We start from the raw sequence: 17,300 nt of genomic DNA, 5'->3' as shown, positions 1-17,300 counted from the left end.
CTGATATTATACCATCCTCATCACGATCCAAATCACTCAGAAACAATGTGACAACTCACAAGTCCCACCACCTATCCCATACTTGTGAAATATGTGTCGCAAGAGTGAAACCAGCGTGGTATCTAATTATTTGATTACCTAATGACTGAATGAGTTCATTGGAATGCAAACTTATTTAATGTGGAATGGAATGCATGACAAATAATGTGTCAAGTTTATGCATAAATCTAAGATTAAACCTTCCTGACAAGTCACAGTTTGACACAGCTGTTTAGTTAATATGAAAATATGACATTGAAACATCATGTATATTTGGTATTTATTTAGAGTCCTTTTGTGTATACATAAACAGCTATGGCTAGATGAATGTACAGAACAGCATCATGTTGGACATACAAAGAATGGCCAACCAGGACCTATTCGAAGGCACCAATCCTAATGGAAATAGTTTGATTACAAATGAAACACACACCACCCAGAACAAGGCTAACCGAGTGCCTTTTATGATGGAAACCTGGAGGTGACTCAAACACCATTACATTTTCATACCATTGTTTCATGGGTAAATTTGGTCTGGGGATTCAGTAATACACAGCTGAGACGTTACACAACAACAACACTTCACTGAAGCTGGTCCAGGTGGTTCTCATTTCTGGAATTCAAAGCAGTTTTTAAAAGTCTGGAAGTCCGTAGGGACCAGGTCTCCGCAGGAGGCCCTTGCCATTCCACAGTCACAGGTCACTTCTCAGTCAGCTCTCTGAGCCTCACAATCACTACCAGCTGACTGATATGTCGTCAGTCCTCCTGTGCCAAGCAGGGCCAGGCCGGACAGTCAGTGTACAGGAGCACTTCTTCACAAATGAGCTCAATCAGTCCAGTCCAATCTTTGAACTTTGCACAGAACAGTATTAACAGCTTGCAACAAATGACTCGAATGGTAAGATGTATCTTTACAACCCTTAAAGGCTCATGTTAAGGCATCTGGTTTGCGTTGTGAACTTGGAATCTGATCCATTTGTGGCAATCTTAAAGGGCACTAGTCCAGGTAGGCACTGGTTTGATATGGGCCAGAGAACATGTACATGTGAGAAAAAAAAACATACTTACATGCATATTTACACACATTCTCCATGCAGTATGAAAAATGTCACAATATTAGAAGATACAGTATTTGTGGCTCATAGTGGCTAACAGGGGTGATCGTGATTGCAAAATAGCTGAACAGCGCTGGTTTAATAGACATTTCCAACCGTGAGAATAAAGTAATCTATAATTAATCAATAAGGCACGAGGGGATGTGGTATACGGCCAATATTCCACGGCTAAAGGCTGTTCTGATGCACTATGCAACGCAGCGTGCCTGGATACAGCCTTAGCCGTGATATATTGGCCGTATACCACAAACCCCAGAGGTGCCTTATTGCTATTATAATCTGGTTACCAACATAATTAGAGCAGTACAAATAAATGTTTTGTCATACCCATTGTATATGGTCTGATATATGATATCATTCAGGGCTCGAACCACCCAGTTTATAATAGAAAATAAATTAGAAGGCCCTTCCAAATACCTTCAATTCATACCAAAGGAGCAATGTTACTGTTAAAACATTTATATATAAAAAAATAGGGAAGCCAGAATGGCATAGCTAAAAGCTGAATTTCTCATTTCCAAATTCTAAAATCTTTATGCCAAATTTTTGCAGTGATTGTTTGTGATCTAGTGGTATATCACTCTGGAACATCCAAGGAAAGCTTACACAATCAACAACATTTCTAACTCTCTGCACTCCATGTCACATAGGTGAAACATTCAACATATCAATCCCAAACTTCCACTGAAATCAGATTACTCCTCCGACTAAGGTGCACTAAAACTAATCTCCTCAGAACAGTCTCGTTCTTTCTAATGTGAATGTTTGGTGCTCTCTCCTAATCTATTGTGTAAAATAAAGTTGAAAAAAAAAAACATACAAAACAAATGTTTGTGAACATCAACCATGATAAACATTCATGATTAAAACAAAAGTCCTCTCCCATTCGTGGGGAGAGGGAGTCATGTCTTCGGAAGGGGGCTGGTGCACTCAGGCCATAGATGGTTCTGGTATTGTGTGCAGCCCCTTCACTCAGCCCAGTGGTTTGTGGGAGTTTGTGGTGAGAGTGGTTGACATAGTCTGGGGGCCCCTGGGTTGGCCACTCTCACACAGGCCCTGGGTAGCTGTAATGGTTGTTGTGCTCTGCATCGGCCATCTGCAGGCTGGGTTTGCGCTCCAGTTCCTCGCTCTCAGCCGTCTCTTGGCTGGAGCAGCGGGGAGGGCGCTGCTTGAAGAAGTCTGATACGTGGCGCACCTGTAAAGAGAAGAGGGACATAGTCAGACAGAGTGAGAGGACCAAGGGCAGGGCTAGAAAGTATGATTGTATATGTCTGGTTGTGGAGGGCACCATGCAGCTGCTCCACATCTGACAGGAACACACAGTGCGCTGCATAACCCCTCCAGCTCTCTAACCATCATAAAACATTGGGTCTGGGAGGGTCCCTAATTGCATACAGAAGTCTGAAATACGAACTGAGGCTTCGCTTTTCAATATTTATCTCCCACGTCTCCGAGACTTCCAAAAGGCGTTGCTGAAAGAGGTACGATCAAAACAGGGGACTAGGAACAATAAAAAGTCAGCAGGCAACACTCACGTTGAGGATGGCGATGAGAGCGCCTTGGAGGAAGCCCACCAGAACGTCGCTCCAGTGGTGCTTGTAATCAGACACGCGGGTGTAGCCCACGTACACCGCAAAGGCTACAAGGAAGAACTGGATTGTGGGCCGGAGGAGTCTTGCCCACTTAGCCCTCAGTCTCGCCTGGACATACAACTAGAGAGAAAGAGAGGGAGGAGATGTTTTAGTTCTCTCATAAGTAGAGCTGTGTTTGTAGAAAATTTGCCTTTACTGCTGATTGAGGTCATTTGTGGTTTTTGTGTTGTAGTGAACCATCTTACCAAATAAGGCAATGTTATTTGACTGTAAACTGGCCCCAGTTACACTAAGCCTACCATCATGCCTCAACGAATGTCTGAAACACAGCATTTGTTAGTAAATGTTTCTTTCATGTAAACAGTGTGCAAGTCCATTCTTCAATTGGCTATGTAATATGAAAGCATGTTTAGCTATTTCACAATGCTAACCATCACATCATCAGTACATGTAGACAAACATTTAAAAGGCAAGAATGTATCTTTAAAGAGTTTGCCTTTTCATACTAAATCAACTCCCCGGCAAAACCAGATTTGGTATGCTTAAAATCGCATAAAGCGTGAAAAGGTGTTGAATGTTGATCTAATTTATGCCTACGGACTGAAAACCCTTTTCACAGAAGAGGAGAGTTGCTGCCAGAATGTCTATCTGGCGCGCTCATTTCTCTGGGCTGCTACCAGGCTCCTGCCGCAGTAGGTGTGTTAGTTGGCATCCATGCATGCCCTCCTACCACACACACACACACACTCTATCACAGCAATCAACACTGTAGGACACTTGTAGGGACAAGGAGATATGAATCACGTATACTAGGGAACATCAAAGGGCCTGTGACATGACCAAACAATGACTAATTGCTTTGATTGGCATTGAGGGCCGGCTGTCTGCTCAAGGCGCCTGCCTGCTCTGTCTGTCCATAGACAAGGCCCAGCACACTTGAACTGGATTACTAGAAACAGAACACGGGCCTTCATCTCCAGTCAATAACAGTCCAGTCCAGCAGGGCATTAGCCTTTGTGTCCAAATTCCTCAGCTGAACTTCTGACTTGCCCTTATATGTGCACAATCCCTCTCTGTCTATCCTGTCCTATTCTGCATTTCATATTTTCCCCATGAATCCTGTTTCAAATGGAGAGACATTGACTCCCCTTGAGACTGCTGAATATGAGGGTGTGTGTGTAGTTTACTCACAGCTAGAAACAGCATACAGTACATCCCAAAGGAGGAGTGGCCGGAGTAGAAGGACAGCCTGGAAAATAGAGCGAAAACAAATATGTTGTTAAAACACATGGCTGTGTAGAGGCCACAGTGGATGTATTCTGTGTTTTTCTACCATAGCATAAAGCAGTGGTCACCAACCCTGGATCTAGTCCTGCAGCGTATGCAGGCATTGGTTCCAGTACGGCACTAACCACTGGCATTGAGCAATGTACACATCAACAATATTTCCCTGACACCCTCTACTTCAGTAACTACCTGGACTCCGTGACGTGCCGAGGATTGCCGGTGCAGTTGATCTCCAGCACGTAGCCTTTGCAGACCTTGGGGTTGCAGACGGCCATGAAGTTGGGCCGAGGGCGTCCGATGGAGAACTTGGCCAGGTCCGTCAGTGATTGGCTGACAGCTGCCCCGAACAGGAAGGTACCCAGCACCTTGTAGAGTGCCGCCACGTACCCGTTGAACTCAGAGTTAGAGTGGATCCTCTTACTGTAGACGAGGTAGGCCTCTCCTGATGATATCTATTGAAAGAGAGAAAGAGGCTTAAATTACATCCAACACTCCAATATGACAGCTAATATCTGGTACACTGGCTGCTTATAGAAATGGCTGTTTGTGAGAGACTGGTCTGTAATCAGTGTAGTAGATGTTATTTAGCTCACTTAGGTGTCAGCGAGGAAAGTATAGGGAGGGACTCACAATGATGACAGTGCAGGAGATGGTGACTGCAGCCAGCAAGCCGTGGGTGATGGTGTCAGGTTTGAGGGGGTACTTGATGTCCTCATCGTCACAGTACACACCCCTCAGGTAGGGCCGGAACACAACAGTCATGATGAGGAAGGGCAGAGCGGCTATGAGAAGAGAAAAACGACAGGCAACTCGTTAATTCACTTCAACAGAGAATTTTATAACTGTTCGCAACACTGATATGCTCCCATTGATGACATTTCATACACTTTTTTCCTTCCAGCACCTGAACCAGCAGGATGTGAATTTTCTTTTCTTATTTTCTTCTTTCATTAATTCACTTCAACTACCAACATTGATTATTCCTATAATAAAGGGTGATAAAGTACACCGGGAATGATTGATGATAATGCTGTTGATCCAAGCTAACATACAAAGATTTTATGGGAGCATTCCATCTGTGAAATAACAGATATTTTCAATTTCCAGAAACCCAGACATTACATCACTATTCAATCTGGGAGGTTAAATGTTTCTTCAAGGTTTTCGGAGTAGATTTTTTCCTCCTTTCCTGAAGACCTTTTTCAGTGGAACAACGCTGTCCTGAAAATATACTACATTCATAGCCCAGAAAGGCACCGCATACCAAAGCAGAGCTCAGCACACATTGACGTAGGCTGTGAAATGTCATGGTACATCCGCACAGTAAGGGATTAAAAAACAAACCGTAGACTCAGATGTACACCCCCACCCCAGTGCTACTCCTTAGAAAACTGACTGATGTGGTGGTGTGCACAAACAAATATATCCGCTCAAGGTTACTGAGTGGATGGAAAATGGCCTTGAGACGTTCGGAAACGTCTCCAAAACCACACACACTCTGGACATGTCTGATGTGTGATGCAAAGCCACAAACCCACCATGAGGAAGGCATTACACGTTTGTTACTGTAGTTCCTGTTGATACACTTAATGAATAATGCTCTTCCTAGTCTGCAAATTAAAACAGATATGTGAAAAATACTTCCATTGGCATAGGAATGTATTTTTTCTCTCTTCTCCTACAAGCCTGGAGCTCTTTTGTGTAAAACCAGGAGTGGAACAAAGACCTAGGGCATGTGTGAACTCTCCCCACCCTGAAACCCTCCAGTCAGCTCCCCTACCCAGGATGGCAGACAGCCTTGAGCATATAGAAATGCCATGAGTCTGCATACTAAATGAAAGACAAATACTACATACACTGAAAAATGTCATTTCAAAAGTATACATTTCTCATTCACTCCCACCCCTCCTCCCTTCTGAAGCACGCCTGTTAATGACATAGTTCCAGGCCAGTTTCCAGGCAGAGTAACAGATAGAGCCAGGAGAACGATGCCACACTGAGAAGCTAACTGATGAAAATAATAATGTTGGATCTTAGACAGTGTTAGTAAAGCTGAGGCTCTAAATCGGCAGGGTTTCTCTGCTCTCTGAAGACATCTGTCTAGCTTATGTATGTACAACTCCAGTCTAAGCATTGCAGCCCTTTTCATTTGTCCCTGGCAGGCTGGCAATCATAGATTGGTTTGCCGCCAAGAAGTCAACACATTTGCACCGCAGGGAATGTTCTGGACAAACTACATTTAAGGTGGTGAGGACACATTCACTTGGACAAGGAATAAGCTTAGAGAAGAACAGGGTATATCTATCTACCTCTATCTATGTCATGTGTGGTCTGGTTGACATGATTCCTACCTCACATGAGATGAGGAACGGCATTGTTTGGTTACATTTGCATGGCTATGCGGAAAATGTGCCTACTAACTAACTGACACCCTCCTCCTCTAAACAAAGAGAGACATTGGCTGTGTGGAGGATGCCAAGGACAACAGTATATACTAGAGCCTTTGTGTTCCTCAGAGAATGAACAAATGGCTACAGGATAAAGACGTATCAGTGTACACTGTGTCATACCGTCTAACCTTGCTAATAGGTTTCAGACACGACAAAACACACAATGAGACAAACATTGGAGAGAGAAACCTCAACTAGAGATAGAAGATGAGATTCATAAAAGCTGTGTTACAGCCTGAAAATTGATGAAATTGAGATTGTGTCACTGATCTACACACAATACACCATAATGTCAAAGTAGAATTGTTTTTTTAGAAATGTTTACAAATGAATAAAAATTCAAATCCGAAATGTCTTGAGTCAATAAGCATTCAAATCAAACTTTATTTGCCACATGCGACGAATACAACAAGTGCAGACTTTACCGTGAAATGCTTACTTACAAGCCCTTAACAGTGACAGTTCAAGAAGAAGAAAATATTTAACAAGTAGGCTCAAATAAAAAGTAATAATAAAAAGTAACACAATAAGAATAACGAGGCGATATACAGGGGGCACCAGTACCGAGTCAGTGTGCGGGCTATATACAGGGGGCACCGGTACCGAGTCAGTGTGCGGGCTATATACAGGGGGCACCGGTACCGAGTCAGTGTGCGGGCTATATACAGGGGGCACCGGTACCGAGTCAGTGTGCGGGCTATATACAGGGGGCACCAGTACCGAGTCAGTGTGGAGGCTATATACAGGGGGCACCAGTACCGAGTCAGTGTGGAGGCTATATACAGGGGGCACTGGTACAGAGTCAGTGTGCGGGCTATATACAGGGGGCACTGGTACAGAGTCAGTGTGCGGGCTATATACAGGGGGCACTGGTACAGAGTCAGTGTGCGGGCGATATACAGGGGCACTGGTACCGAGTCAGTGTGCAGGCTATATACAGGGGCACTGGTACAGAGTCAGTGTGCGGGCTATATACAGGGGGCACTGGTACCGAGTCAGTGTGCAGGCTATATACAGGGGGCACTGGTACAGAGTCAGTGTGCGGGCTATATACAGGGGGCACTGGTACAGAGTCAGTGTGCAGGCTATATACAGGGGGCACTGGTACAGAGTCAGTGTGCGGGCGATATACAGGGGGCACTGGTACCGAGTCAGTGTGCAGGCTATATACAGGGGGCACTGGTACAGAGTCAGTGTGCGGGCTATATACAGGGGGCACTGGTACCGAGTCAGTGTGCAGGCTATATACAGGGGGCACTGGTACAGAGTCAGTGTGCGGGCTATATACAGGGGGCACTGGTACAGAGTCAGTGTGCAGGCTATATACAGGGGGCACTGGTACCGAGTCAGTGTGCGGGCTATATACAGGGGCACCGGTACCGAGTCAGTGTGCTGGCTATATACAGGGGGCACCGGTACCGAGTCAGTGTGCGGGCTATATACAGGGGGCACTGGTACAGAGTCAGTGTGCGGGCTATATACAGGGGGCACTGGTACAGAGTCAGTGTGCGGGCTATATACAGGGGGCACTGGTACAGAGTCAGTGTGCGGGCTATATACAGGGGCACTGGTACAGAGTCAGTGTGCGGGCTATATACAGGGGGCACTGGTACAGAGTCAGTGTGCGGGCGATATACAGGGGGCACTGGTACAGAGTCAGTGTGCAGGCTATATACAGGGGGCACTGGTACCGAGTCAGTGTGCGGGCTAAATACAGGGGGCACTGGTACCGAGTCAGTGTGCGGGCTATATACAGGGGCACTGGTACCGAGTCAGTGTGCGGGCTATATACAGGGGCACTGGTACAGAGTCAGTGTGCGGGCTATATACAGGGGGCACTGGTACAGAGTCAGTGTGCGGGCTATATACAGGGGGCACTGGTACAGAGTCAGTGTGCGGGCTATATACAGGGGGCACTGGTACAGAGTCAGTGTGCGGGCTATATACAGGGGGCACTGGTACCGAGTCAGTGTGCAGGCTATATACAGGGGCACTGGTACAGAGTCAGTGTGCGGGCTATATACAGGGGCACTGGTACAGAGTCAGTGTGCGGGCTATATACAGGGGCACTGGTACAGAGTCAGTGTGCAGGCTATATACAGGGGCACTGGTACAGAGTCAGTGTGCGGGCTATATACAGGGGCACTGGTACAGAGTCAGTGTGCGGGCGATATACAGGGGCACTGGTACAGAGTCAGTGTGCTGGCTATATACAGGGGCACTGGTACAGAGTCAGTGTGCGGGCTATATACAGGGGGCACTGGTACCGAGTCAGTGTGCAGGCTATATACAGGGGCACTGGTACCGAGTCAGTGTGCAGGCTATATACAGGGGCACTGGTACCGAGTCAGTGTGCGGGCTATATACAGGGGCACTGGTACCGAGTCAGTGTGCAGGCTATATACAGGGGGCACTGGTACCGAGTCAGTGTGCAGGCTATATACAGGGGCACTGGTACCGAGTCAGTGTGCAGGCTATATACAGGGGGCACTGGTACCGAGTCAGTGTGCAGGCTATATACAGGGGGCACTGGTACCGAGTCAGTGTGCAGGCTATATACAGGGGGCACTGGTACCGAGTCAGTGTGCGGGCTATATACAGGGGGCACTGGTACCGAGTCAGTGTGCAGGCTATATACAGGGGGCACTGGTACCGAGTCAGTGTGCGGGCTATATACAGGGGGCACTGGTACCGAGTCAGTGTGCAGGCTATATACAGGGGGCACTGGTACCGAGTCAGTGTGCGGGCTATATACAGGGGGCACTGGTACCGAGTCAGTGTGCAGGCTATATACAGGGGGCACTGGTACCGAGTCAGTGTGCAGGCTATATACAGGGGGCACTGGTACCGAGTCAGTGTGCAGGCTATATACAGGGGGCACTGGTACCGAGTCAGTGTGCAGGTATTCAAGTAGTCAACCCTTTTGTCATGGCAAGCCTAAAGTTCAGGAGTAATAACATACTTAACAAGTCACATAAGAAGTTGCATGGACTCCCTCTGTGTGCAATAATAGTGTTTAACATGATTTTTAAAATGACTAACCCATCTCTGTACCCCACACACACAATTATCTGTAAAGGTCCCTCAGTCGAGCAGTACATTTCAAGCACAGATTCGACCACTAAGACCAAGGAGGTTTAACAATGCCTCGCAAAGAAGGGACCTATTGGTAGATGGGTAAAAAAAAGCAGACATTGAATATCCCTTTGAGCATGGTGAAGTTATTAATTACACTTTGGATGGCGTATCAATACACCCAGTCACTACAAAGATACAGGCGTCCTTCCTAACTCAGTTGCAGTAGAGGAAGGAAACCGCTCAGAGATTTCACCATGAAGCCAATGGGGACTTTAAAACAGTTACAGAGTTTAATGGCTGTGATAGGAGAAAACTGAGGATGGATAAACAACAACATTGTAGTTACTCCACAACACTAACATAATTCATTCCACTTTGTAACAACAAAATGTGGAAAAAGTCAAGGGGTGAGAATAGTTTATGAAGGCACTGTACATCTACAAAAAGGGTCCGTTGCCTTGCTAGCCTTCTGATATTAGTTCAAGAGGAATTTATGTTTATTACATGTAAATGCTAGCACCCACCATTATGAGCACCACAGACGGTGTCACCACCAAACAGGTGCCACTTAACTGGCTGATATTCCATATAGGAACCAAGTGGCAAGCCTTTGTTCCCAACCAGCACCAACCATTAGCGTGTGTGTCAACACCAGCAGCTGTAGCCCACCTGCCAGCCACTCCATGTTTCCCACCAGTGCAGAGCTGTTGTGGCAGTGTTTACACAGTGGAAGAAGGCCTTGTGAGGGAATAGAGCCCCAGAATAAGTCTCAATGCCCCCAGGCCCTCAGCACCTCCATCCTGTCTGGTGGTGCCATAAGACAATGTGGCCATCCATAACATCCTGAGGGGATGCAGGGACATTGTGGGACTAGTGTGATGAGGCTTTTGAATGGCAATTCATTGGCCCAAAATCCTGCCTCCAGCGGGCATGGGCAAAGTCAGACAGAATCACACCAGAATGTCAAGGAACAAATGTCTCCAGCTTCCTTTTCCTCCTCCAAGTCCACACAGTGCTGGAAGCTAATCACAGAAAGAGTGGAGGACAAGAGGTTAGTGTTTCTTAGCTATTGTGACTATTCCTCCATCTCCCCCAGATCCAGTGTCCACGATAACATGTGTTTGGTTTCTGGAGGAATATTTTGCCATTGTTTTGTTCCAAACATCTGAGCGGAGTGTAACTTAATCAGGATAGGCTGATGAGCTCTCTGCAGGACACTAACTATCATCACCATTTCACTTCTGAGTTCATCATAAAAGTCACTTTGAACGTTTCTACAACATATTCTTGATCTCTCATAATGTAACTTGCTTTGGATTGGCACCAGCAAATATATTCAGTAAAACAATATTTACCGGGAATATACATGGCCGTAAATGTCTAATAAAAACAAACTTGAGGGCTACTGTGTGCAAGGCTGTCATTACTGTACAGTGGGAAATGTTTTAGACAGAAAGATTTCATGTCAGTCTCCACACACTGCCATTAAATACAAAATCCTATTTGGTAGGAATGTTCATGTAATATTTGTGTTGTGGAGAAATGACCAGGCAGGAGACGGGAGTACAGTTAGTTGTCGTTTAGTCAAAAACCCCTCGTGCTCCACAGTTCCCGGCATTCCAGTGCGCATGTGCATTTCCTATTAGGTGTAGTAACGTAACACTGCCGTAATGCATTACTGCTTAGTAACAGCACAGTACCTAATATAAACAGATGTAGATCCCAGATACTACACTCCTCCCCCATAGTGTTCAACTCCCAGAGAACAAGGTAAATATGTTAGGTAACTACTAATACAATATCTGAACAATGCATTCTTAAACATTTTTCAACTACTGGGTTGAAGCAGACTTTTCAGAGCCCAGCACAAATCCAGGGGATTATTCTGCCCCGAAGATGGAGTTTGTGTCCTAATAACTAACCCAGGTAATGTCATTTTTCTTTCCTTTTATCTAGGACATATTAAAGTGTTTGTTTTACTGTCCGTTACCTCCTTAACCAGCTCAACTCACAGGTCAAGCTTTTGAGGTGCCCTTCGCTGTCGAATAGGATATCTCCACTCCTCCTGGGCTTCCTGTGGTGGGCCAGGTTCGGGTGGAAGGTCAGGCTCTGTCTCTCCCGTACGTCCACAGTCAGGAGAATAGTCCTGGGGGTCGTTATTGTTCTTGTTCTCTCGGCATGTCTCTGCTGGGGCGTTGGACCGTAGCAGATGATCCACATGAACGTTGACCTGGCGATGACCAATTTGGACTTGGTAAGTCAAAGGTCCTCTGCGTTGCAAGATCACACCTGAGTTCCACAGGCGCTTGGGGTGTCTGAAATCACGTACCATCACCCTCTCTTCCTCTTTGAATTCTCTGACAGTCTTTGAGTGTCTGTCATGAGCTTTCTTCTCAATTTGAGCATAATTTCTCTCACTTGGTGACAGAGTCCGTGATGCAAATGCAATAGGGTGTTCTTCACCTGACGGTAGAACATGTGAGATGACGGCTCCTACTCCGTATGGAGATGCATCACACGTGAGTCTCAGCTTCATCTCTGTGTTATAGTGGGCAAGCCACTTGCTCTTTAGCAGACGCTGTTTGCAAGTCTTGAATGCTTCTTCGCATTGTGGGGACCAATTCCACTTTGTATCGGCCTGCAGCAGTTGGTGAAGCGGATGCAACAATGTGGACAAGTTTGCCACAAACTTTCCGTAATAGTTCAGGAGCCCCAAAAATGACCTCAGCTCTGAGATATTTGTGGGTGCTGGAGCGTTTACGATTGCTTCCACCTTGCTGTTGGTTGGGTGCAGGCCTTGTGCATCAATCTTGTATCCGAGATACTCCACTGAGTCCTGGAGGAACTCACACTTGCTGCGTTTCATTCTCACTCCGTATTTCTCCAGTCTTGACATCACTTTGTCCAGCACTACAAGGTGCTCTCCAATGGTTGGTGCTGACACGAGGATGTCGTCCATGAAGCACACAACATGTTCTATACCGTCCAAGATCTGATCCATTGTTTGTTGGAATATCGCTGGAGCTGTCGAGATTCCATAGGCCAAGCGATTGAATCTGAATAGCCCCTTGTGTGTATTGATGGTCAGATACTGTTCTGACTCCGGATCCAGCTTCAGTTGCTGATAAGCGAATGCCAGGTCCAGCTTACTGAAAACCTTCCCACCAGCTAGAGTGGCAAACAGATCTTCAGCGTTTGGTAGTGGATATTCCTCTGGTAGTATGCAGCGATTTACTGTGACCTTGTAGTCACCACACATTCTGACGGTCTTGTCTTTCTTTGGGACTACAACAATCGGAGCGGCCCAGTCGCTCCTCGCTACTTTCGTTATTATGTTATTCTTCTGTAGGCGTTCCAGTTCCTTCTCTACTGCTTCCTTAAGAGCATAGGGAACCGGACGTGGTTTGTGAAAGATAGGCTTGGTTCCTTCTTGCACTCTGACTTTTGCTGTGAAGTCTTGTATTTCACCATAGCCATCTTTGAAAAGATCTTTGTGCGTCTCCAGCATGTTAGTGAGTGTAGCCTGACTCACTGGTTTGTCATTTCTGAGACTGAAGATTTCTCCCCAGTTCAACCTGATCTTTTGTAGCCAGTTTCTGCCTAGCAAGGCTGATTTTTCTCCTTTAACAATGACAAGCGGTAGCGTCCACTCCTTCCCCTCATACCGGACTGGTACCTGGATCTGCCCTAACACAGGAATAGTGTCACCAGTGTATAAAGAAAGGCGAATGGACGCCGGCTGAAGAGGGCACTCTTTCAGTTTTTCTTTGTAGAGTCTCTCTGGAACCAGAGATACAGACGCGACCCCCCCCCCCCCCCCCCCCGTCTAGGCTTCTTAGGTTGTGTACATCTTTATATTCTGTACTCATAACGCTGCATTTATACTGCAGACATCACTTTTAACAGATGAGACAAATCTAAAATTCAATATTAATATCTAGTCTGGTGTTGTGAAGTAGGGATGTCTAATAAACCTCTACATAGGATGAGACTTCCAAGCCTCTGAGCCCCAAAACATGCACACAGACAGACAAAAACAAACACAGCCACACTGACCAGGCAAAAACAGACAAAAATAGGTCTCCAGGATACCACAAGAACATTTCACCACCCAAATTGACAGCGAACTTCATCTTTACAGGATGAAAGAAGGAAACTGTCTTTTAACCGACCAAATGAAAGTCCTCGTGGGAAAAGGTAGAATAATAGAGGAAAGCAGGTTTGAAGGAGTGTATTCGCTCCATGAGGACCATGAAAACACCTGACACTACAGTTGGAAGGAAATTAGGCCCTGCTGGGAATGCTGCCTGTGAAAGATCTCCTATTTGAGCCCATACTTAGGCCTTTTGAAGTCACAGGAAGCAGGAGTTCACATTTCCAGCCTCAGATTAAGGAATCCCATTTGAATAGCTTTTAGTCACACTTTGAGAAGCGAATGCTCCTTTTTCTCCTCTACCTTCACAATCATCTTCAATGCTTCTTAAAATGGGGTCTTGCGGAACAGAAATACAAGAGAGAGGTAAAGGCAAATGACGAGGGTTTAGACACAAACACATGGAACAAAAGCTTAAGTTAAAGCTATCCAGCACCTGCTCGATGCCATTGGATATGCATAAGCGATAGAGAGGGATTAAACTACCTGGCCTCTCTGAGCTGAGCAACAGAAATGAATTATATTCCATCACACCAGTAATTTCTCTCCTCCTTTGTGCCCCTCATTCTCTTATTTAGTCTCTCCATCTCATTCACTCTCGGTCATTCCATGTGTCCTTCCACACTCTCACACTCTGTAAATATAGAGGTCTGAATGGAGCCAGGTTTTTTTTAGACAGCTGATTACATGGGATGATTGTGGCCATAATCTTACTGGAAGCTAAGAGCCACTGAAAATCGTCACATCCTCTCTATCTCTCTGCACAGTGGAGGGCAGGATTGGGGTCAATGCCCTTTCAATTCAGGAAGGGAATACAATTTCCAGCAAAAGAACCATAGAGTCTTCATTGAAAATACATTGCTCTTTTTCAAATCTTGCATTGGAATTTAAATGTAAATTCATGCCCCTGGGTGAACTAATGGAGGGGTCAGAGCCTGGACTCAAACACCTGGATCATTGTACTGCCCAACTCATCTGGACCACTGATTTAATTAGAAAAGCATTCTCCACCTGATACTACACAGCCACTGCACTATAGACCAGAGCCTGTCCCTGCCTTTTACTCTATGGAACCTGCACTGCTTTAAGGAAGGCCGGACAAAACTATTAAAACATCCAGCCCGGGATTTCACTGTCCTTTGTGCCGATTATTTTTGACTTGACTGGTTCAGACTGGAGAGAATGCTTTCCTACAGGGTCACAGCTGGGCCATGTGCTAGAACGCTCTCTGCTTTATTGGGATTGGATGGTCTGTCTTTCCACACTGCGAGGGTCATCTTGTGACTCTTTCTCCAGTGACTCTTCTCTGTCTCTCATTCAGTGCCTCTACTCTCTTTCTCCTTCCTCCAGTGCATCTCTTTTTCCTTTCCTCTTAATGCCAATACTCGTTCTATTTCTCTCTCTTTTTTTCTCTCTCTTTCACCCAATGTGTAATGTGTGGACCAGGGTCCTTCTCCCAGCACCACAGTCGACCTTGGCTAGACTGACTAATGTGGAAGGTATGTGCTGGGCGTAAAACCTCATTCACACGAGGAATGCCCAACTTCCCCTGTCAGTCACACTAAATCCTGCTACCCATTGCCTTCTAATCCCACTGTTGCTCTCTCGCTCTCCTCATCATTTACGCATTCTGAGCACCAAGTAGTGCGGATGGAGGGCAGTTAAATCTGGTCTGGAGAATAGTCTGACTTTTGTTAGATCAAACAAATAGACCAGGCCACACATATTTTGATTATACATCTGGGAGCTAGATATATTAGTACAGTAGGCTCATGGTATAAAAAAAACATGAAATCCCTAAAATGTAGATACCGTTTATATGGTCATATGTTGTGAAATCCATGTTACAATACTTCACCACACAAACCCATCTAAGGGTGTTAGTCCACCTCTTCTACTGTTCATTGAAATGTCTTCAGTTTCCATAACATAACTAAATTGGGATAACCATTTCCTGTGCTGTCATCAGTAAATTTCTCATCGAGTGGAAACAGTTTGAGAACTCATGACAATGCCTTTTCACAACCCAACTGGATGAGAATCCTGAATCCCCAGAGACAAGCTACATAGTTTCCTTCACAAGCCTCTTTCAACCACTTGAAACTCAAGCGCAGTCAGGTCAAAGAACATGGGAACATTTTATTGAGTCAAATCTGATTTAACATGAAGAGAAAAGCTTCCTTACAGATGGCACTAAGTTGAAATGCCATAAACTTCCCCTTGTGGCATTCATCAAAGGAGAAGGCACACCAAGGCATTCATTGATAGCACAGCTTTTCCTTTGCTGTCCTGCACTCACTTCCTTGGTACTGCCAAGGGTACTCTGCTTAACAATGCTGTGCCTTTGAGTATGAGAGAAGGAGGAAAAAAACATGGCAAATCTCCCCAAGTCCCATGGCAAACCAGATGACTCCTCCTCGTTCCTCCTCAGTAAACGGGCCAAGCCCTTGGGGGGGGGTCGTATGGATGTGGAGACCTAACACAACTCTGAGTCATACACTCACTCATATCCTCTGTCCTCTCAGCTGTCTCTGTGTTTGATTAGTGTACAACAAGGGAATAAAAATCACAGCAGAAAAAACATAACCCTCTGGAGAGTGTGTGTGGTGAGTGTAACCTCCGCCTTGCTGGGGAGGAAATGTAGTCATCACACGTTGCTCGGAATACCCTTCATTCATTAGAAACCGCACACAGCGATTCATATGGCCTGAAACGGAGTGCATAGAGCACAGCTGTAAACGTAGACCATGCTATTCTGCTCTGCTGGCCTCTTTGTAGTGCTACCTATGAACACTTCAGACAGGGAGAAGTTAAACCCAGCCCTTCCTCTGTGCAATAAGCCAACACCCACTGTCTATTTGTGCTGAGTGTAGGTTTACACAGACAGAAGAGAGGGAGAGATAGAGGGAGAGGGTGAGAGTGGTGGGAATGAGGAGCCTATAATAAATGTCAAACTCAAGCTTAAACTAGGGTAGATCTTTGAGTATCGCCCAAAACAGGTAACTATAGATGACATACTAGCCGCTGAGGCCATCTAAGACATAGAGAGATTTCTTTCTCTGTCTGAAGCATAGCGTCTTGTTTAAGGAACATCTAATCCCACAGTGAAATCCTGGCATGGGTGTTCCCTGGTTGTAAAGCAGGGGGCTTGTGAGGCCTCCAACTAGTGACTTTGAACCTGCCTCTGTCATTACTAATCACACACCTCACCTAACTTAAAGGTCCAATGCAGCTGTTTTTATCTCAATATCAAATAATTTCTTTGTAACAATGAATTACCTTTCTGTGATTGTTTTCAACAAAAAAAGAAAAATGCTTCTTAGTAAAGAGCATTTTCTCAAACACTCATTTTGACAGGACTGTCTGAGAGTGGTCTGAGTGTAGAGGGGAAAACTGAAATCTAGCTGTTATTGGCAGAGAGGTTTGGAACTCTTTCTTTCTGGTCTAAACAGGCTGAAATTTCAAACAGCGCTTACAGTAACAGGGCATTATCATTTTTTAACAGTATTATTCCAACCTCAGTGTGGATACATATCAAACACAGGAAATCACATTTTCGACTGCACTGGGCCTTTAAGAACACACC

General features: G+C 45.5%; 1 protein-coding gene across 6 annotated transcripts in view; it reads right to left on the bottom strand.

Annotated features, from left to right (window-relative positions):
* Positions 1–302: 302 nt before the first annotated feature.
* The window catches only part of LOC115108335 (phospholipid phosphatase 2-like), a 51,621-nt gene continuing 34,623 nt past the window's right edge, over positions 303–17,300 (bottom strand). For all 6 annotated transcript variants that reach the window (XM_065009016.1, XM_065009015.1, XM_029632538.2 and 3 more), the window contains 5 exons: positions 4,664–4,815; positions 4,223–4,485; positions 3,938–3,995; positions 2,690–2,866; positions 303–2,349 (listed from right to left, as the gene is read on the bottom strand). In XM_065009016.1, the coding sequence (XP_064865088.1) occupies positions 2,200–2,349; positions 2,690–2,866; positions 3,938–3,995; positions 4,223–4,485; positions 4,664–4,795 (780 nt within the window). In that variant the 5' untranslated portion in view covers positions 4,796–4,815 and the 3' untranslated portion in view covers positions 303–2,199. The remainder of the gene's footprint in view (positions 2,350–2,689; positions 2,867–3,937; positions 3,996–4,222; positions 4,486–4,663; positions 4,816–17,300) is intronic.

The sequence above is a fragment of the Oncorhynchus nerka genome, linkage group LG24 (assembly GCF_034236695.1).
Source record: "Oncorhynchus nerka isolate Pitt River linkage group LG24, Oner_Uvic_2.0, whole genome shotgun sequence".
Taxonomy (NCBI): domain Eukaryota; kingdom Metazoa; phylum Chordata; class Actinopteri; order Salmoniformes; family Salmonidae; genus Oncorhynchus; species Oncorhynchus nerka.
This window is presented reverse-complemented; position numbering and strand designations above follow the sequence as displayed.